The sequence below is a fragment of the Tetrao urogallus genome (assembly GCF_951394365.1).
Source record: "Tetrao urogallus genome assembly, chromosome: 2".
Classification (NCBI taxonomy): Eukaryota; Metazoa; Chordata; class Aves; order Galliformes; family Phasianidae; genus Tetrao; species Tetrao urogallus.
Genome location: NC_136814.1, coordinates 30,466,762 through 30,489,942, shown reverse-complemented (window position 1 = coordinate 30,489,942; position 23,181 = coordinate 30,466,762). Strand labels below are relative to the sequence as shown.

The 23,181-nt window shown below is 39.7% G+C and overlaps 1 protein-coding gene across 1 annotated transcript; it reads right to left on the bottom strand.

Annotated features, from left to right (window-relative positions):
* Positions 1-611: 611 nt before the first annotated feature.
* On the bottom strand, positions 612-15,420 carry FAM98A (family with sequence similarity 98 member A; the record flags this gene model as incomplete). Its single annotated transcript, XM_079550903.1, has 8 exons — positions 15,362-15,420; positions 12,968-13,116; positions 11,311-11,445; positions 8,333-8,517; positions 5,832-5,912; positions 4,450-4,566; positions 2,343-2,510; positions 612-1,397 (listed from the first exon to the last, which is right to left on the bottom strand). The coding sequence occupies exons 1-8, from the start codon at positions 15,412-15,414 to the stop codon at positions 612-614; spliced, it is 1,674 nt and encodes a 557-aa protein (XP_079407029.1). The 5' UTR covers positions 15,415-15,420.
* Between the last annotated feature and the right edge of the window lie 7,761 nt (positions 15,421-23,181).

Below are 23,181 nucleotides of genomic sequence, written 5' to 3'. Positions count from 1 at the left end.
GCGGTAAGTCTTCAGACTTGAGCAGGTGGGAAAAAATTTGTTTAATGGAAGATAAGGCTACCAAACATGACATCTACAGCAGAGCTCATATAATAGATAACAAACCTGTCTGTTAGAGGGAAATTGCTGTGGGGACCTGCGTATGTGTGCAACTTCAATTAAAAGAAGAGGACAGCAATCCAGAAGCAATATTTAGCACTGATTTTAGGTCATATAACTGAACAATGGCTAGGGGATGCAGAAGTTCCATTGTATACTGAAACATATAATTCTGACTAGACAAGTCTTCATAATTTTTCCATTTGAAGCGTCAAGCAGGTAGTTTTGGAATCAATGTGTTTTGAGCAGATGTCAATCCAACATCAAAAAAGCATGACTATTAGTTTACGATTAAGTGAAGTGCAGTGAGTAGTTACGATGCATTCAATTCTGATAGACTGGGGGGGAAGGAAAGTATAGAAAGCTATACTTAGTTCAATACAAAATATCCTACCCCAAAAGATTCTGCCTCATATGTACAAACCTGTACTGATTCAAAAGTGATTAAACCAAGACTCTGAAACCAGGTTTTTATTATTTGAGCTCTGCTGAAGCAAAAGTTTTTAGCAACCTCAGCTTGTGAAGTGCCTTCCTTGTCCAAAACCAGACTGATTATACTGATAGCCTCCATGTTGGAAGTGCTGCTCGAATTGCCCACCTGGATTAAAATTCTGTCCACCTCTGCCTCCCCAGCCGCCTCCTTGACCTCCACGGCCACCACGACCACCACGGCCACCTCTGCCTCCTCCACGCCCACCCCCTCGGTCACTGTGGGACCCACCATCTTGGTATCTGTTGTCTTGCTGGTAGCCACCACCCCCTTGGTAGCCACTTCCTGTGTATGAAGATGACTGGTAGCCACCATAGCCTCCTCCTTGGTAGCCGCCGCCACCGCCACCACCACCATGGTAGCCACCCGTTTGAAAACCTGCATCTCTGTAGTTGCTATCCCTGTAGTTGCCATCCTGGTAGCCACCACCTCCACCATCTGTCCACCCTCCTTGAAGTTTGTTTCCTCTTCCACCTCCTCTGCCACCATGATCATAGCCACCACGTCCTCCTCGCCCTCCTCGATCATGGCCTCCTTGATCATGACCTCCTCGTTCATGACCTCCTCGTCCTCCATATGATGAGTCATAGCCTCCTCTTCCTCCTCGCTCATGACCACCATGGCTGTGACCCCCATGGTCATAACCTCCTCGCCCTCCATATGGGGATTCATAGCCACCTCTTCCTCCTCGGCCACCACTTTGTTGTGGACCAGCCTCTGGTCTTTTCTGCCAGGGTGGCATCTCAGGAGGTGGCGGTTCAATTTCATTGGGCCTTCCTCCTCTGTCAGGCACTCTACCCATAAGAACCTGCAAAGGGAAAGGGAAACTGCCTTAGGAGTTGTAAGATCTCACAGAAGCAGGTTATTTTGTTAATTTTTGTTACTGTCTTGAAAGACACTTAATACTGATAATGGAATTAAGTCAACAGAATACAAATCAGCAGCAGGGCAGTGCCGCATTCCTAGTAAGGTGTATATATAATCTGATGATAATCACATCTGTCTTCCCACTTTCCTTCCTTTTAAATTTCACACTCCAACTACACTAAAAGGTGCAAAAATTATTTGCAGTGGGAGGTTAAATTATGCCACTATTCCATTCTAAATGAACTAGAACATTACCTGAGCTACAAAATGGAGAAAAGCATGTATGAATACACAATTTTAAAAGTACACTTTGGTGCACAGCTCCTGATCTTCAAGTTCGATAAGTGTACTTTTGTGAGCCTGTAAAAACCTAATTCTTGAAACATGGAAACTGTTCAGTCCAAATCATATTTCTACTATATCATTACTAAAAGTACACACTAGACTAGAATCTCTCATTTGTGTGCAGAGGAGAATCTGACACATTCAAAGATTTTAATAGATTTTATTTATATAGTACAGAAAGTTACTATGTAGGTGTTATTTTGGATATCATGACAGAATTAGGCAACAGCAATGCAAGAACATCAGTAATGCTGATAAGACAGAGCAGGCAACTCCTGCTGAAAATAATCAAATGTTTCAACTTTCCTTTTTTTTTTCCAGTGCCCCTAAGAAGGGGCACTCTGAACCTTAACAAGTAAAGCTACAGTTCCTTGTAATGCACTGATGTGCAATTTAGAGTACACAGATGTCGAGTTTCTTATCCCTTATTTCCAACTCCCATTTACAATCATAAAAAGAAAGTACGATTTATTACTGCATTCAAGTAACTTTAATATTCATGACAGAAAAAGTGATGTTAGCTACTTGTCACCAAGGGTACCTTATTAATGGCACATGCAGTCTTTTCTCGGATGGATCCACTGCTTGTTCTCATAATTTTTGACAGATCTTGCCGAGCTGCCAAGAGATTTGCAACAGAAATAGTGCACTTAGTGGATAAGAGGGCACGTTTTGGCTGGTAGACTTTAGCCAGCTTTTCTGTCTGACTCTGTTGAAGAAAAGAAAAACAAAACTCAGTCAGCTAAAGACATGGAAAAGCCATGAAGAATCAACTGCAAAAGATGTCACTGCAAGTAGAAAAAAAAGTGAATATAAAAGTAGTAATAATCACTGTGTAGCCAAGAATCACCATAATTAATGCTAACATTTGTCATATTAACACTACTCTAAATCAACTGAAGAGACACTGGCTTTCTGACAATCTTAACAGCAACCAAGTACATACAGACTTAGTTCTCAGGCAAACACAGGATAGGAGGGTCATATAGGTATATAAACTACCACTAATGTGGTACCAAAAGTGGAACAAATTTGGAAGTCATTTCAAGCCCTCCTCTTAAGCCTGCACAAATCTCTACCCCACATCCATTCCACTTACAATAGTATCACCAAGTCCCCAGCCCTGCATCACTAGAAAAAGGTTGCAATCACTCTTTTGGAGTCTTTCTTCCAATCAGCATCATCACAGAGTCAATCCATCAAGAGGTATTGGCATAACTAAATCTCTCAACTACTCTCAGTTCAGTTCTGTCTTGCATACTGTACAGCCCACGCTAGAAACTGGATCTTCAGACTCAACTTTGCTTTGCAATTAATCTCTCTTCCTCTACTTCATTACAGTATTCATATTTCAAATACCTTAAGGCACAATAGCAGTTACCCTGTTGACAGAGGTAACAGAAACCTGCACTTGTTAGTTATGTCTCTATGTGTGGTTAAAGCATAATGGAGGACGCAGTTAAAATAAAACAGATTGCAATCCAAACTCAGCCAAAATGGCTGCAGAGACAGCTGGACCTCTATTGACAGCAGTGGGAACAGGCAAGGGAGGTTTTCAACAGATTTCTCAACAGGGCAAGAATTTAAGAACAAGTTTTAAAATACTAAAATTCTATTTTTCCATCTAAAAGCAGAAGACTGGAACTGGTAAGAGGGGAGGTATGCATTTCCAAGTGGCTCCAGAGTAAGTTTTTAGAACCAAGAGCTTGTATTTTACATTACAACTGAATCATTTATTCAAAGTGAAGGAAAACATTAACTTCGTTACCTTACAGCTCACATTTTACAATTAAAATGCAGTTGCTTTTATATAAATCACATACCCAAAAAGTAAAGCATTTGACACTTCTAGACCACAAACTACGGCTAATAACAAACCTCAGTCTCAAAACTGCTAGCAGTGTGTTAGCAGATTTGGTTTAGCGCTAGAAAACAGAAGTTACATACCATTTTTAAGATCATGACATACTTTACACATCTGGTTTTTTTTAAACTATAAAACATAGAAAACAGGGAAAGCATGTAATTACTTTTAAAAGAACAATCACATTACTTAGAGAAAACACAGCTCATGTCACAGCCACTTGCACAGTTCGAAGATGAGAACAGCATATAAAATGTTACCCTGACCATGAGGTAAAAGTGCAAGTAGTGCCTTAGCAGCTTTTCACATGGGGCATCTGTTGAGCTGTGCTTGCAGACACTTTGAGGAAATCTGATCACTGTAAACAGCACAAAGCTAAAGGGTCATAAAAAGAAAGATGCTGTTGTACCATTGCACAGACACAGCACTTAGAGATTTGCACTCAGGTCCTCTCAATGCAAATGGTTGTATCCACAATCTTTTGTTACTATTTTTCTAGCAGCCAGTACATACAGTAACTTTCTGTACTTTCTGGCTTTCTTGTATGTTATACATGGTCCATCTTCTTGTCTCTCATGCTGCTTTTAAATCCAACAAATCAGTTTTGAGTAAAATTTGGTGATCATCTTACATTGTCAGAAAATCCTTTATGAAACTTAAACCAAAACCAGATAACTCCTCTGGTCGTCTCCTGCTCAAAGGATAAAACAACAAAGCAGTTTTCCAGTGTTACTTAAGATAAAGAATCACCATAAACCAGGACTTCACAGCACGTTATTTGTACCTTAGCTCTGTCTGACCAGCCAAAGGACTGCACGGTAACATCCAAACGTTTGACTAACAGTTTTCTTCGGACTTCATATTCGTTGACTATGGCTTGATTAATTGCTTCAATTTTTTCCTGAAACAAAAATTTGCAAATATAACCTATAGATTAGAGATAAAACATTTCTAGTTCAGACAATAAATTACATGGATAAAAGAGAACCAGACACACACAGACATTAACCAGGTCTTAAGCCTGCAATCAACTATCTTGTCAAATGGGTCCACATAAGCTATGTCTGCTGACACTGTTTTCCCAAAGGCTTCATAGGCTGCTACCTCCATATTCAGTCTTGTACTATTCTAACAGACACAGTTGTCTGTGGCTCATAAGAGACATAAAGCTGCACACTGTTGATGCATTTCTCAATACTCCCAGGACAGAGAAACAAAGTGAGAAAAGACTAGATGCAACAAACTGAAGGAGATGCAAGGACAACCTAAGTCCTAGGGACCACAGTGCCCTTGCCTGTTTAAAAAGAAGCAAGCTTAAGGCTGAAGATAGAGCACTAAAAGTAAAGTACTGTAAGAGGATCTTGATTAAAACACAATACACATACAGACATGACAACTAAGTGCCCTACAGGTAGAAGTCATCACCAGAAATACACGTGGTAGCACATAATGCTCTAGTCAGAGCAACAGTTGAAATATGTTCCAGTAAGGAGATGATTTTTGTATAGATTGAAGCCTGGCTGAAGGGAAGTGGTGGATGCCCATTTTCAGCCCAGGCAATACAAGTATTTGAGGACATAGACTGTTAGAAATAGAAAGTCTTCAAGTCTTTGAGAAAGAGGTTCAAAAGAGACTCAGTCTTGTTATAGCTTTGTGCTGCTCAGCAGCAGCACCTCACCAAGGCAACATCCTTTTAGAGCAGCAGATGACAAAACCAAGTCCTGATTGGAGATGATCATGGTTCGGCTACCTGGGTGTACAGCCTTTCTCAGCTTCTACCTGTGCACCCACTGCTTCATGGGGAAGAGACTATGAAGGAAAAAGACTACTCCAGCAGCACAGAAGGAGAGAAATAAATGAGAGGAGGACCCACAGCTTAGCTAAAAAGAAGCTACAGAAAGGGGCGTTACATTATTTCAGCAAAGCTACATCATCCAGCACTGAAAAGCAGCAGGAGAGGAAGGCACAAGCACACAGCTCAGCAGAGAATCCCACCATAAACAGTAGCTTTCTCCCTTATTTTGGAAAACATTTGTACACATCTGTTCATACAGATTCATGAGCTCACTGTATCAGCATACATTTTAAAATACTGCAAAAAAATTGTCTTTTCATCTTTATATAAGAGAACAAGGGAAACAGGCTCTAACACCTGCAACTGCTTACCCAGTGAGCTGGTCCCAGCTGCTTCTTCAAGAGAGGTTTTCCAACATGATTAGGTGGAACCTTTGCTAGGGTTTCTTTCAGCTGTTAGAAGACATACAAAAATGTAAGCATTGCCTGAAAAACAGCTTTTCAAGATTCAGCTTACAGCAGAAGACTATTAAATGGTCGCAGACAAAACAAAGCAGCTTCCACTATCAAGTTGTTTTCTTTGAGACAGAGAACAAAGTATACCTATTTTGTAAAGCAACATTATTTTAGTATCTCTGATAGTCCTGGCTACAATTATCTAAAAATTAAAAGAGAGAATTACAGAAATACACACTTCAAATAATAAGTTTCCATGAGCTACAGCTCCCCTTGAATACAGATACTCTATATATCATCCTCTTAATTAGGAAAAAACAGAAAAGCTTGTATCAAAAAGGTTTGGACTACAGGAAACAGAACCTAAGAAGTGACCTCTCTTTTCAATCAAAAGGAAGAAGTATTCAATATGATTCAATATTTCATTTGGATTTTAAAAATTTGGGTAATATTGTTAGAAGTTTTGAGAAAGATAACCTAAGGACTTTGTGAGGAAGAAATGGAGCAGCAAGGATAAAGACTTTGATCAAAGTACATTGGAATTAGGAAGCTTCCCTTTTCCACTGCAAACCACATTTTTCAACCTTTTCAGCTGTTCATTCTAGCAGTTAATTTAACATGTGTGGTGACCCTGTCTTCCAACAGGTGTTGAGTCCCATTTGTTTAACAAACATTTTAAACAGAACAGCTGAGTGTTGGTGGATCATTAACAACAAGACAATTACACAAAGATGGTATCCCAAACCAAACACAAATTAAAACATAGCTTGATTTTCATACTCCAGTACAAAGCACTGTCATTGCAAGGCTCCCTTTTTAAGAGCAAGTAAACATGAGGGTGATTTCTTGCTGTAGCTATCTCCTTAAAGTGAAAATTTTACTTGACTAAGTTTTCACATTCTTTTCAACTACTCAATATTTTTTCATTAGAAAATGAAAATTAGAAATGAAATGTGAAAATGATAGAAAATGATGTTTTCCATTAATTAGATAGCTTTACTTTGTCCTCAAACACTGCAAACATCTGAAATGTTTGGGCTATAAGCTGTACAGTATTTCTGACACATCACAGAATCATAGAATCTTTTGAGTTGGAAGGGGTCCTTAAAGGTCACCCAGCCCAACTCTCCTGCAATGAACAGGGTTAGATCAGATTGCTCGGAGCCTGATCTGCAGGTTAAATTTTTTACTTCATTAAACTGTAAAGACAGTTTAGTTTGAATAACAGAACCTATGGATACAAATCATAAAGATAACATTAATGTAGCCTTAATGATTTTGCAAGGTATATGCAAGTTCGGCTTTAAAGCAAGACAGCGTACAAGGAAATTCAGTGACAGGGTAAAACAAAGCATTAGATTTAAAAGACTGATTGTATAATTTGTATTTTTACAGCCTCTCTCAAAGCTTGTTAGCGCTGTACATTTTTATGAGTATTTTTTTTACCTTTCATTGAAAATGGAAGCACAGATATATCTAACTGACAAATGCCCATGACAATACCGAAACCAGAAACAAAAACAAACTGCTTCCATTCCACATGTTGGACTGATGAAAAAAAAAAAAATGAAAAAAAAAAAAAAAATCACCATTCCCTTCTTCAACAAGTCAAACCAATGATTGGTTTTCTTGAGGGGAGTAGGGGGCAAGAAACGGAGCACTGGTTTCAGCTGCTTAAGTTTGGTTAAGTGCAATGCAACTAAAGAGTTAACTTCTCAGAGAGTGCTCTGTGGAGCTACATAAATACGTCTGTTCTTTAAAGTTCACAGAGTTTCTTTGCTGCTGTTCTGTATTTCCCTGCAAAAGAAAAGCTGTGTGTCTGCACACAGGATAGTCTATTCCACTTTTCACTATTCCACTTTTTTTATTTTCAACTTTGTAAGGATTGCTTGACCAAAAGGAAAACTTTAAGAAAACAAAGAGCAACCTGGAGAACGCATACATGTAAAGAAACAAAAATGGAACCACAAGAACTGATAAAGCCTCAGGGAAAAGGAGTAAACTTGACTTTAGTTACAACAACACCTTTTAACCTAAACATTTTTAACAGGAGGTTCCTGTAGAAGTTTGTTCTTCTGTCTGTATCTTGTAATAGATTTCTCTTTAATATTCTTCCCGAGGTCTAAGCTCAGCATTTTCTGTGTCTCCTGCAACAGGTCATGACATTAAAACCTAGAGCAGAGTAAGAAACACCTCACCCTTTAAGGCAACGATACGGTAGTCCGTGACCCCATGCCTTGGCATGGAAAAAGCCTTTAAACTCATTTTCCAAATTCTGACTCTTGGCATACCCAGTAAACCACCACAATTCAAGCTCTGGAATTTCAAGAGAGACAAATCTCTCCTTGGTAGCAGAACTATTTTCCATTGAAACAGCAACACAGTAAGCACTCTAGTTTTGTTCCTTTGGTCCTTACTTTTTTTTCAATTCCACTGAAGAACTGGAACATCGTTATGTTGGCTGGAGGCTTGGACATGCCTAAAGCAATACATATGCCTTTTAGCTCCTGAAAGACTTCACTGCCACCTCCTTCCTGTGCTTTTTTAGGAGGGGCGTTCACACACAGCATTCTGGCAGCTTCCAGTTCTGAGATGAGGTATGCTGGGGCAAGAAAAATTAGATTTCAGCATCAGATATAGCCGAGGAAAATATTTTAGAACCAACCATAACTCAAGTGCTCACAATCAACTAATGTGCAAATGGCATGGCTTAGTTAAAGCTATGATTCAGGTATCCACACAATGCTCATATTTCTAACCACCACTAAGCCCAGTGCTAGATACACGTAAGCAGAAGAAAAGCTCAATGCAATGAATTAAAGCCTGGAAAAAAAAAAAATCCCTAAAATTCTGACAGGTATTACAGATTTCAGTGCACAACTCTTTTCCTTCAGGCTTTGTCCAGCAAGGACAGGAGATTAGGAACAAGAAAATAAGCAGTATGAGAGACTCAGACATGCATTTTAAGCTAAACATGCAAACACTGCTTGAAGTTCTGGTAAATGATACAAGGACATGAGTAAATAAAAGTGAAATGCTGGATGAATCCCTTCTGCTTTTCCCAGGAAAGATGCAGAGTGGAGAAACAACCTCACTTTTTAAAGTACCATTGAGAACTCAAGTTTACCATTCCAGAAAAGAAAACAGCAGCTGATAAAGTTGAAGCTAGAATGCATGCACAGCTCCCCAACATTAGAACTGTGAGAGCTTATCATCACATCTGAACTCCTTTGTCAAAAAAAAAAAAATAAAAATAAAAAAAAAAAAAATAGTGACAGGATGAGATGAAATGGTTTTAAACTGGAAGAGAGTAGATTTAGACTAAACACTAGGAAGAAATTCTTTACTGTGAGAGTGGGGAGACACTGGAACAGGTTGCCCAGAGAGGTTGTAGATGCCCCCTCCCTGGAGATGTTCTCAAGGCCAGGCTGGATGAGGCTGTGAGGAGCCTGCTCTAGAGGGAGGTGTCCCTGCCTGCAGCAGGGGGTTGGAACTACATGATCTTAAAGGTCCCCTCCAACCCAAACCATTCCATGAAAAATCACAGGATTTCTGAACATTGTCTGCATCTGTAATTGCAGCATTGTGATGTAGGTTACAGTAATAAAAAGCTAGCGTACAGCCTTTAGCTGCAGCTTTCACAGTTTTAGGGTCTGAATTAAAAAAACCAAATACATTTAACAATATTTTTGTCTTGAATCACACTGGGTGTCTTTAACATCAATTTAAATAATTAGTTCTTCAAATAAGGATTGAAAGATTGGATGCTACAGTGAAAAAAAGAGACTTGTGGATATATAAAACTCTAATATTAAAAAACCAGCTTAATACCTCCAAAACTGGAATTTCTTTTTGCATATGCCAATACTGCACTGAATTCCAGTGATGCTGCTCACCGAGGCAGTCCTACTTACTTATGTTTAGCTGGTGCTTTTGATAAGAATACTGTTCTGCCTTTCAACTGACATAAGCTATGCTGTGTTTTTGCCTTTTTTTTTTTTTTTTTTTAATATAAAATACCCTGGCATTCACACACAGAGCATAAATCTTTTTGTGGAGGAAAAAAAAAAAAAAAAAAAAAAAGAAGAAAAGAAAATGAGTTTATGGCTCACATAAAAAAAGAACACCTAGTAAGTTAGTTTGATGCAGGTAATGAAAGCTGTGCAAATGTTCTAGGTACTAGGATTATGTTAAACAGAAGGACTGTGGCATCAATTTCAAATCCACATTTAACAGTAAACAAAGTATTCCTGCCAGATGGAACACTAGACTGCAACTTCTGAACATAACTTTATATTACCAACGTGTACATCACTGAAGACCTCTGGGATAAGCCCAGTCACACACAAGCCAAATTTCCTGAAGGCTTAGCTCACAGAGAACAAGCCAAAGGCCAGACGCATTTGAACTACAAAATGGTTTAAATGCTGTGATTGCCTCACTTCACCTGATATTTTTGAATATATTATCAAATCAAGTTCAGATTTAAGCCTTACTACCTGTTCTTCTCCAGCTGCTGCAATGCAGGAACCTACACTGTAATTCATTCCCCACATCTCAGCTGGAGGTAGAATGATATTCCTGCTTTGCATAGTTATAGAATCAGCAGATAGTGAAGAAACAAAACAAATGCTGAATTTAAGACTAGATTAAAATTAATATTAAAATTCTTAACTCTGACACTGGCAATTTATTTATTTATTTATTTAATGTGCATCAACATCACACACTTTTTCCAAATTTCAGTGCTATTTCTTCCACACTTAAAATTCCTGAACAGGAATAAAAGCAAGTTAGATTTTCAGATGCACAGGATGGAAGAGTGATAGGAGGACATCACTCTTGATACCGTTCATTTCTTTTGGAGCAGCAGAAAGTAACATTGAGAGTGTTTGTTAAGGGAGATAATCAAAAGAACTTGAGCTGGGATCTTTTCCACAGCAGTTTCAATTACTGTTGGAGTGTAGGAAAACACAAGTCCTACTGCACCTTGCAAGTCATCCTGATGGGGGCACTAAAAGGATGATTCATCTGATACTAGTGGACGTTTTTAGTCCTTTCTGAACAAAGCTCAGTAGCTAAATCCTGCCAGAAGTCTCACATGACTCCTACTTCAGAGCAGCTTTTGAGAAGCAGGAGAAGCTTTTTGCTAGTGAATGCAAGAAGAGTTAACGCAAAATATCTTCATGCACTGGCTACAGAGCGACTGGTAAATTTACCAGACCCTGAAGTGTAATACTCTGACACCAGACATTACAGGGAAAAAATAATTATTAATTTTAGGAAGCTGCTTTGATACACTATGGGAAACAAAGCACCTTGTCACAGCATCTCACTAAGTGTAAGAATATGAGTCTTTGCACAGAAACTATATTTACTTGCAATTTCAACTTACTAAGCAGCAAGAGACAGTTCTTTTGGTTAAGAAGGCGTTTTGTCACATCTCCCGTTGTTAACGATGTGTATGGACAGTTCATTTCAGCCAGCAACCCACTCACTTCGAGTTGAAATTCTTCAGCTTCATTTGGACCTTAGAAGAAAAATAATGATTTGTTTACAGCTATGATTAAAGTAAGTTAACTCTTAAAAATAATACTGCTTTGCTTCAGTTGCTTTCTAACATGAAAATTCTACTTGCAATGGAAGCCAAATGCGTTCTTAGGGTTTTTCAAGGACAGAGCACAACCTCTTCAGAGGCTTGATGTCCCTCATTACTGTAAAATTATTCACTGAAAACTTAACCCAGCTACAACAGACAGCTGCTGGCAAATCGTACAGTGAAAAGGGACACTAAAAACAACATAAATTTTACAGGGTATTTTAAGTAGACTAATTGCTCCCACTACAAGCATGTTAAATAAGCCTCAGATGGTCATGAAAAATACGGTTTATGAGTGCTTATGTTTGCATTTCCTAACATGTCAACATTTCAACTAACATTTGTCAACTGATCTTATTTTGTACTAAAATCCTTTAAAAACAATTAAGTCATTTAAGCCAAAGTTTTGTTTCTGATACAAGTATCAACCTAAGTGCTACTGGTGAAACAAGCCTGAATTCATTATGCCAAATTATGGGCAAAAAAAAAAAAAGGGATAAAGTAACAGTCTTCTTTTGAAGAGAGACTGCACAGATTACAGACTGTCCTGGGATAAACTTGAGTCACGGGAAATGAAGGAAGGACTTGTTTATATATGACAAATAAAATGTTGACAATTTGAAATAGGTGTTAAGAATACTGCCAAACTGTATTTTTATACAAGATGTACAGGAAGAAACTTACACCCCTACAGGTGGAGAAAAGCGATGTTATTAGTGATACGGAGTCCATTACACTCCCAGAAGAAGGGATGCAAATATCAAGAGCAATAAGAAAAATAGCACACGGAGGTAAAAGACAGCTATCTTTGGGAACCGAGTAGACTGAAAACCAAATTCACATTTGGGGTTAATATGCTAGAAAATCAGAAGTATGGGTTATCACAACAATTCAACAATTTAATCCTCAGAATGTCACAACTTGTTGACCGAAAATAATGTTTCTGGAAAATGGGGGTTTGTTTCTTATTTTGGTGGAGGAAACATCTGCAAACTCTTTTCTGCAGAGTATTTCATAAAGGGAGAAAAAATACATGGCATGGACAGAGTTATGGTAACCAATAATAACACGAAAATACAGCTGCTGTAGTCATGAGAATGTTTCCTTGAACAGTAAATATTTCCTACATCCTAATTACAAACAGCAGGCTTGAAATAAGCCTCTAATAAAAAACAACTAATTTTTCCTTAAATCCATTCCCAAAATTTAAGAAACATCTACATTTGTACCATTAAACAAACCTATTACCAGAATACTGTTTGATCCCTGCTATTACTTCAGCCTCTACGGGCCACTTACTAGGCAAGCCTGAAATCTGAGGTGGAGAACAACCGAAAATCTGACAGCATACAGACAGTACTCGCTGGTACATTAGATTTAGCAGTTATCAACCCAAACACAACAGGCAAGAACACACAAAGTGCACATTTGTGCTAGAGTTACGGCTACTTACTGTTAGTTGCTTGCACATTTTCCTCTAGTTTACAGAACAGCCGTAACTCAGATACCAACCAAGCACAGAGTTTGGTGAACTCAGGGGAACTGGCTCCACGAGAGACTGCCTGAGCCAGTGCTCCATCATCTAACAATGGGCCTTTGTAACTGACAAGCAAAACAAAAGCACAATTCATTAAAGTTGACAGCGACCAATTTGTTGCACATTTATTTTATGCTCTATATATACTGAGAGCTACACCCGCATCAGATATGAAATGCTGAACATCTAAAACTGTAAGATAAATTCCTGTACTGTGCTGTAAATGTCTGAGTAAGCCCAATCTGTCCGTGTACATTAGCTTAATGGCACTGAGATCATGTCACAAGACATTACAATCGAGTGCTTCATCCTGGAGAAAGCTACCATATACAGCTGCAAATTCTTTGTCTCCAGCTCTTGGAGACATTATACTTACCTTTGGCAACTGCAGTTCTAAAATATCGTTTCTGAATGCTGCTTTATAGTATGTTGAACAACTACTACTAGATTGGTGCATCTTTTCTGCCACTTCCCATTAAGTGTTAAAGTAGGGAAGGACTTGGATACAAATCTTACCAAAGCAATTCTAAATACCCTCCTTGGGAATGTTACATTCTTAAAAGGGTACAAGAAAAATGCACAGGAGACCACTGCTCTCTGCATAATAAAATAAAGCAGAACCAGGCCTATGTGTAAGAAAGCACAATTCTAGAGAACCAGTTTCAGAAGATCAGTTTTGAGGTCACCTGTGTAGTAACATCCTATTGGAGGAGAGAGAAAAGTAAGGAGAAGACAGCCCTATGAATCAGGCAGAAGCACAAAGCCAGAGCTTATCAGAGTGTGCTGAAAACACATAGGATTTTTCTGTATACCATACCCAAAACAGAAACTGCCAAGAGCAAGAATAATCAACCAAAATCATTCTTTTGAACTTCCAGAGTAAATTCACCCAGAACGTCACAGCAACCTAGTGAGTTCAGTCAACTCTTGGCAAATCTCAGTGGAAAAACATCTCGCAAAGAGCAAATTTAAGTGTTACTTTCACTTTGTTGTTATGCTTAATGTCACACATAAAGGGTGTGTCTTCACAACAGTTTGTTAGCATCCAACCAAAATGAAGGAGTTACACTCAGAAATAACTTTCCCCCACAGAGCAGTTTAACAAGTGACAGAGAGTTAACCTACTAGCAGCTGATGAGAAGTTGTAGCAGGGACATAATGTGGTGAGATTACCTCACCACAGCAGGGCAGACAATTCCAACACACTAACCGAAGCAAGTTTAAGTCCTGTCCCACACATACACGGGAGTGTGCATGACTCAGTGGAAACATCAAGTTATAGATTCAAGTAGAAGTGAAGAGATGACAAGCCTTTTGCTTCGGCAGGATCTGCATTTAAAACATCTCTCAGGTTAAAGGTCCTTTTTGCTAGTATTTTCTGTTGATAGATACGACATCTTAACTGTAATATTGATGCTAGCTATGATTTCAGCTACACAACTCCTTGGCTAGCGGTCCAATGTGCAGACTTGTGACTGTGAGCAGCCTCTTACTTCTGTTCACGTTCCCAGAGCTGCCTGTGCTCCACATTCTCTTAGTAGTGCTACACTGCCAGGTCTGCCTGCTCCTTGAAGCCAGGAATACCCTTTCCAACATACGGCAAAAAAAGAAGCTGACCATGTCATGTGCATCATGGCTGGGACCTTTTCACATTTCAGTGCCTGCAATACCTGCCAAAACAGAAGCCTATTTGTCAAGCTGGGGAACTATCATCACCAACTTAGCCTGGAAATATAATCTTTGTGGCTCGGGTCACACTCCAACAAAGTGATTTATGGGAACACGGCCAACGTGAATAAATACAGCTGTTTGCACAGAACCAGCAGCAGTGAAGTCACGACTGCCGCTCCCTGAGCTCCCAGCAGTGCAAGCTTATAGCAGGACACGCTCTACTCGCTCTCCTTCATATTTATATAACCTTTACAGACTCTGCTGGAATAAAAAGTTTAAGCTAGAGAAGCTTCCTGTGCTATATTAGTTTAAAAAAAAAGCAGCAAAGAAAAAGCGCTAAGTCACGAGCGGTTTTTCGGTTGTCGTTATTTGTCCAAAATACAAAAAAACTAAGAGTTTTCCTGCCCCCCGACTTCCCCCCTCCTCTCCTCCGGCCTCAGTCACACCGAGGTTCGTGAGCAGACGGCACCGCCACAACTCAACGCGCGGGAAGAGCGCCAGAACGCCCGCGCAGCTGCAGCCCCGCCGCTGGGCGCCGCGCCTCTCCGCTCGGCCTGCCGGCGGGGCTACCAACTCGGCCGAAGGCCCGACGTGCCGGGCGTACCGCCGGTATCCCCGCCCCCGGGACTCCGCACCTACCCAAGGTCCTCCAGCGACTCCAGCACGTCGCTCTCCAGCAGCTCGAACTCCATCCTGCGGCGGGGAGCGGGGGGAATCCCACACGACAGCGGCACGACGGCTGGACTCGGCGCCCCGTTACCCGCGGCAGACCCGTTAACCGCCCGGCCCCGTTCCCTGCCCCTCTGAGGAACAACGGCCGCGCACCACAGCGAGGCAAGCAACCCCCCGGCACGCGCCACCGCCCCACGTACGCCGCTCACACGCCGCTACGCCGCTGACTGCCGGGTTGGCGTGTCAGGGTAGAGGGGGAGGCGGGCGGGCGGTGGAAAGCCTCCGGGCTGTCCGTATATGTGCCTGACAGGCGCGACCTCCTTCCGCGGCATTCTTCACCCATCCGCAGCGTCAGACCGCGGTGCGCAAAGGAGACGAGGGTGTGAGAGAAACGTCTGGCTGCTTTTGTGGGGCGGAAGCGCGAGAGGAGCCGAGGAGGCAATGATTCTATTCAGGCTCCGACGAAGGCAACCCTGAACGAAGGACCCCTCATCCCGCCGCGGAACCACGCTGGAAGGCATTGGGACGAGCGGCGCCGGGCGGAGAGAGACGGGACGGCACGAGGGACAAAACGCCTCAGCGAGAGAGCGTGCTGCGGGGACTCCAACTCCCAGCATCCTTCTCTGGGCTGCCTCCCCAGCTGAAGTGCCTCAAGGGGCTGGAAAGAATTCCTCGCTAACTCGCTAATCGCTGCTTCTGCTATTAAAGGCAGGTCAAACTGCTGATTGAGGGGAGAAACATCTCCTCAGGACCAACAGCTTAATGAGAAAGGAGCAATGAGAGCATTTATTTGCTTCTAGTTAGATAACATGATAAAGAGTAGCCACGGGCTATTACAACTTCAAAAAGAACTGGCTCACGCAGCTAAGGCTCCCAGCAAGGTGCCTTACCATGGCTAGGCTGAATTTGTCTATAAAGATGTCCTGCTTTTCCTTCAGTCCATTCATCTGAGATGCTCTGTTTAGCTATTCTGTGATTGGGACTTGGGGGGCTGGTTTTTTCCTCCCAGGTTCAACACTGCGGCTGAAGACTTGTGACGCTTCACTGATGCAAGGGTTTTGTGCAGCTTCTTTGTGCAGTTCTTGTGTGCAGGGGCCAGATCCTGGAGAAACTGAGCATCTCAAGGCCAAAGCCTGTTACTGCAGGGAGTGTACATATGTCTCAATTTGCCACTAAGGATCTTCATCCCAGTTTGCCAGTGATTGGAAGAGGATGGTATTGGTGATGTTGCACAAGTGCTGTTTTCTGGCCATCTGTATACTATCAGCAAAAACATAAACTCATTTTCTAGAGTAGCTGGATCTCTTCTGCTCTCCAGCTTTGGTTACTAAAGGAAGAGATAAAAATACTTGCAATCTCTTCTAGACATGGTGTTTGAATCTACCTTCACATTACTCCTCTACTACAGGATATCAGTACTATGAAAATAAGTTTACAAAACAGCCTCTGCAGCAGCAAATTAATGCAGCAGCAAGCAGAGACTGGGCCATTCAATACTTCATATTATACAGATGGGAAGGTCTTACTAGCACTGCTGCTAGGAATCACATTAGTGTTACATGGGGCTTGTATAGGGAATACAACTATTTCTGAAGTGCTTTCTCTGAACAACAGCAGCAAACTAATGTTTTCTCATCACAGTGATAAAACAGAATGAGTGTATCTGTACACGGTAAAGAAATTAACCACACATTTTTTTTCTAGGATAATCAACCACTATGATAAACCTGCAAAAAATCAGGCTGTCTGTTGTGTTTGTTCTTTTACATACTTGATAGCTCCTGCTAGGACATTTTTGTTGGTGAAACACAGCAGTATTTCTCTCAGATAGAGTAACTGTGGAAAGGGTTAAGACTTCTGTGAACATATGAGGAAAAAAGTTTGCATGAGCAATTCAGCACGGTTGCTGAGTTGCAAAAATAACATTAAGATTCCAGATTAAGGTAGTTTTAAAAAGCCATTTTTCCTCCTTTGAGCAGCTCTTCCAAGAGATACTGTAGAGCCAGAAAGCCTAGTGAATCAAAAAGCTTCAGAAACAAGCTCCTTCTCTTGCAACGATTAAATCCTGAAGTAGTCTGCACACTGTTCATCCTCTTCAGAGAAAAGTTTTTAAACAAAAAGCACTCAGGGTCCACTGTTGTTTCATAAATGTTTAATGTTTGTTTTTAAAATAGTACTTTTTAAACAAGAGAAAAAAGTATCTACACATACACGGTCTCCTTGGACACTGGCAAAAGAACTTACATTACAGACAGACCCATGAACACCACGTTCAACATTCAGGAATACAGAAAATCTTAATATTGACTAACCATTTTAATAATGAAAAGAATGTGCTCTCATACCAAAGCAAAGAGATACTATTCCAGGCATGCAAATGTGTACCCACCTTCTCAGAAGAAGACTCCAAAAGCCCAGAAGCTCCAGATAACATTTTCATTGCTCCTGTGGAAATTAACCAAAAGCCAAAAAAGGGAATAATGTGCTTGTTAAAGCAAATTCAGTGTTCATAGCAAAATCCCTCTTTCTGACCATCTGGTGAGTTTGGCTGTTATATTCCCAAGTCTGAGGCCTTTCTGATGCTTTCCCCATCTGTATTAAAATTTTTCAAACCCCAAATCATTTAAAATAGTCAGGAAGAAGCTTAAAACGGAATGAAAACAGCTATGGTTGAACATACAGTGAATGCAGGTATCACACCAGGCTTTTTAAGAACTAGGATACCAGAACTTATGCATTTGATGCTTTGGTCTTGCATGCTAACCTTTTAAGTACAGTGTTTAACCTTATCTTACATCTTTGAGTTCTGAAACACAGATTTAACTCTCAGAGGAAGAAAACAGGTATATTAATATCTTTGATGATCTCTCTTCTATAGACACTGCAGCCAGCCTCAAGAAGGCTGTCCACATCTGTCTTCCACCAAATGCCAAACACATCAAATGTGCATTATATAAAGTACTGTAGCAAATGTAGATATGGAATTTCTCCCCAGTAGCCAAATTGAATCCATTGCATTTATTGCACTGAATGCATGAAATACAAGGATGAATTATTTTTGTAATTTTATCTTGGATGTTTTGGCTAGAGGTACAATCAAGATACTGGTTTTAAACCTCTCTTGTATACTTGGTGAAGTAATATAATCTTTGAAACTAACTGCCAAAGGACATGAACTGTACAAAGTCCTTGAAAAGCACCATATTAAATGGATATAATTGCATTAAGCCTTCAGTTCTTGTAAGAAAAAGCAGTCACCAACAATCCTTTGCTAATGGACTTTGTTGTCCTGTTCTTCTGCAAACCAGGTATTTCTAGATACCTACCTTTCAAGTACATAGAAATTGAGTCCTCTCAGCTGATCATCTGGTATTTTTCTTTCCTTTCTGCTTTTCATATCTGACAGATGAATAGCCTAATGTGTTTCCTGATGTGAGGATCATGCCTACTGTTTCTTTATTGGCTAGCTGCTACCAGGCTTTTGCGTTTTTTTACTAGTCTTCACAGCTACCGCTACCACTGAAATGTTACTTTGCTTCAAGTTTTACATTCACCAATCACACTAACAGGGTTGTATTTCAACTATTTCACTGCTGCTTAGAAGCTAGCTCAAGCTCCTTCACAAAGAAGTTTCTCAAAGTATTTTATTAAGAATTGAAAACAATACCTTATATATGTGCTTTGCTCTCTCTAAACTGAATATTGTACAGTCAGCCTACTGGTAAAAGAAATGAAGTAGCTCTGATACAGCTTTTATTTGCTGTAGCTACTCAACCATCCTCCAACATCTACTCTAATAATTTTCATGGCTCAGCTCTCTGCATCCCCAGTTGCTATAGGAGCATTCTGGGAACAATTACAGCAACTTAACCAGAATTGCTAACTTAAAAGTATTCAGCCTTCTCACTCCAAGAAGAGCCTAAGAAGAAGTGGTGGTAGGATCAGAAACCAAAACCCAAGAATTAACACTACATACAGAGTCTTCATTTTCTACTTTAAGACAAAGTAACAGCCTGTAGCTGTTTTGCTTTATTTTGTGCTTTATTTTGCTCAGGTTGGTTACAGCCAAGAATACATCTATGCTGGTTAACAGAAAAAGTGGCCTAGCAACTATAAACTTGCATCTCTCTTCAAGTTGTTCTGTATTCCCAGCGTGGTCACACACCCTTTTTGTACTTATTCTGTGTAGGGGGCAAAAGAGGAATGAATTCTTTCCCAGATAATGATTTTGCTCCCTTCGCCTTTCTGTAACGTTCTGAAAGAGTAATAAACCAACACAATACTACATTAAGTGCCCCAGAAAAACCTATCTCAAGTGGTATCTTCTGCATTTTTTCAGGGGAAAAATGTCTGTGTTCTGCAACACGCTATGCAGACATTCTTGCTCATGTAATTATAGTCTCAGAAGAAATAAGTTTGCAACTCTAAACCTTTCACTACACTAAAGAAGTATAATTTTAGCATGCCTTGCGATGTACTGGGTTGGTGGAAAGTTGTCTCTTTAAAGAAATAACTTCCATCATCATTACTTTCCCTTGATATTTTGAAGAAAAAAAAAGAAGAAAAAAAAAAACAAAAACACTTGGGATTTACCAGTCTAAGAAAATAGCTAAGAAAGTAGGCAGATACAAATTATCTGTGTTAATGGGGAAAAATTAAGATCTTGGTGCAGCTTCACTTAGATACGAATTTATTTCTGCTCCTACCAAGAATTAAGAAGTGGCAGTGACCCTATATCTCAATCTGCTACTTGTAATTTCTACCAGTAAGATAGACACATATTTGAAAAAACTAGTAACAGAACACTGGTTGATACATTACTTCCCCAGCAGAGTCGCCATTTAAAATAAACATACAACCCTCCCAAAAGCCCATACGCTGCTTAGTAAAATCTCAAAGAAATGATTCCAGCAAGCTGGAAACAAGATTTACCTGCTCAAGGGACTACCAGAATAATAATAATAACAATAATAATAACATACAGTATTTTGTCTAAACCATGAAAACTTTTGTTTTTAAAGTTTTCAGCAAAATTTAAATATTTGAAGGCCGTTTCTACATTCCAAATAGAGCCACAGATGTTAGAAGAAACCTGCAAAAATAACTTACAATACATAGAATGCCAGCAGCTTTTCCACTCTTCTGCTGCCTCTTAATAAAAAAACTGTTCTGCCAAAGACTTCACCCAAGAGAACGTTCTTTCTGCCAGCCTCCAACATGGCAAAGTAAAAGTTGCAGTATAAAATAAATGCCTGGAGTTGATTCATCACCCTTGTAATTTACTAGGTATTTGTGCTGGCTTTGAAGATGCGTAAAAACAGAAAAATTCAAGTAGACTTCTTTATTTCCTATCAGCAGCTTTCTAAAAATCAAGAGAAAGGCACTTCTCCCTTATGCAGCTTGTAAAGAACTAGTCCAGGAAGGAGAGATCATGTTATATTGCACTATTCAAACACATAAATAAATTCCCCTCCATTAACTCACCCCTCCTCCTCAGGATCTGAAGTCAAGCATCCAAAGCCAGCCTAGAACTTAAGGCTTCCCAGTCAGTGCACTATGCTACAGCTCTGCCAGCACAGGGGACCAGTACGGTAGATAATCATTTACTGCATGCCTCTGAAAACCACAGCAAAAATAAATAAATAAATAGATACATATACAGAACAGATAGATATATATATACATGCCATTTCACAAAACCTTAATAAAAACAACAAACACCTCCACCTATATGCCTACATGTCAGTCTACCACCATTCATTTTGTTCCTACACATCCCAGCAGTTCTAGGAGTATTTTTTACTCCTACCTTAAAAAAAAAAAAAAAAAAAAGAAACCACAAATAAACCTTTCAATGTGGAATACTGTCAGTCCACTCAGGCACAGAACAACTATTTGACCAAAGGGCATGAAAAGAAGTATTATTTAACTTGTAACAAATGAACACTTAGCTTCTGGAAAGCTGAAGGCAAATACAAGCTAACGACTCTTCCTTTCTCATTTGCAAAGTTCTTGCTTTCCTTTGGAGCTTCATTACTGGCCAGCAGAGCTGTGTGCTGAACACCAATGCTATTGGATTCGTGTTGATGTCCTTTCCACCAAAATAAAGTTAATCAACAGCACTTCCCACACAGGTAAGACAGTATTGAATGAGGATGTCTGAAGTAGATCGTACAAATGAGTTTTTCTACCACTGCATATACTGAGACCTTCTTGAAAATGGATCTGAGAAATGAAACCAGCCAGCTAGTCTGTATTCCAAAACATCATCATTTAAATGCAGATCTGCAGGAAAAGAAAACAAAAAAAACCACCAGCCTTCCCTTCCTATCTCCCCTCCCTGCACTGACATCCTTCAATACAAGGCAGGCAACCTTAGATTCCCTCTCTGCCACGTTAGATTTACAAGGAACCAGGCACTTCACTGAGGAAACTGATAAGAAGACAAAAGTAGAATATTCAGCTGTCAACTGTGAACAAACAAGCTCAGATATATAATCAGACATTTATAGAAAAACGAGAAACAACTACAAAGAACTTTAAAAAAGAATGGAGTTTTAACAATCTCTACCCATCACCAAACTTCCAATTATCAAAAGCAGATCAAACCTTGTTTTCTTTGTTTTTGACAGCAAATGGTTATTTGAAGAAAGTAGGGCAATGATACTAACAAATTCTCCTTACATTTAATGCGGAACTGCTTAAAATTGTGAAAAGCAGTCAAAAAGGCTCTCAAAAGTTCCTCCTTTCTTAATTATGTTTTTGGGTGGGGTTTATTTGACTACATAACCTAGCTTTACAAATTCAGGCTGCACTCTTATATTTCTAATATAAAAAGCACAATAACAACTCTGAAAAATGTTTAATATCATCTTTACACAGTCATGGAAACAGAAGAAAAAATGCCATTTTCCTCCCTCTGAAAGTTCACGTGCTGGTAGTGATTACAGACATATGAATGAACTCTGCTTGTTTCCCTCCCTCCTTTACAAAAGGCTTAAGATTTCAAACAAAATTCCACGATGATGTTGACAGAAGTTCTTCCACTGGCTTCAGCTGGGAATAAATCATGTTTTTACTGAGCAGGCTAACTGTTGAGTATCTTCATTCTCTACAGCTTCTCAATTTTATGAACTACCACAGGAGGCAGAATGTACTTGAAATTAAGCACTTTCCTAGAGCTACAAAAAAAAAAAAAAAAAAAAAAGTCTTGTTGAACACAATATGTTTATTTTTTAAACAATTTACAAATAAAAATGTGCAATTTATCCAAGCAAATACATTTAATACTTCAGTTTTTAACAAGCTATACAAATGAAAACCACTACTCCAGAGCTTTTGCTAGCTCTAGGATCGTTCAGGGTAGGCATGCATGTGTCTCTATCACATGAAGCGAGTCCAATTCCTGACACCAGGGTTCTGATCTTCTACTTCTTCAGAGCTGGTCAGCTGCTAAACGATTTAACACAAACAGTTACTGGATCACAATACAATGAAAGAGCCCATTTCAAAACATGTAAGTGACCTCAATATGTCTGGTCCAGGTGTCAGGCCACAGAGCCTTACCGATTAGTCTTCTTCTCCAAAAGCCAGTCGGACAGATTTTCTCCCCTTGATTAGTGATGTGGCATCCATAAACGTGTTTATACAATACAATGGAACAGCTTAAGTACAGATGTAACACAGCAGCGATTACAAATCACAAAGACAGATAAACAAACAAAAGATTAATCACATTTCTTGCATTTCAAACAATGAAAGTAAACAAAACCATGCATTACAGTTTA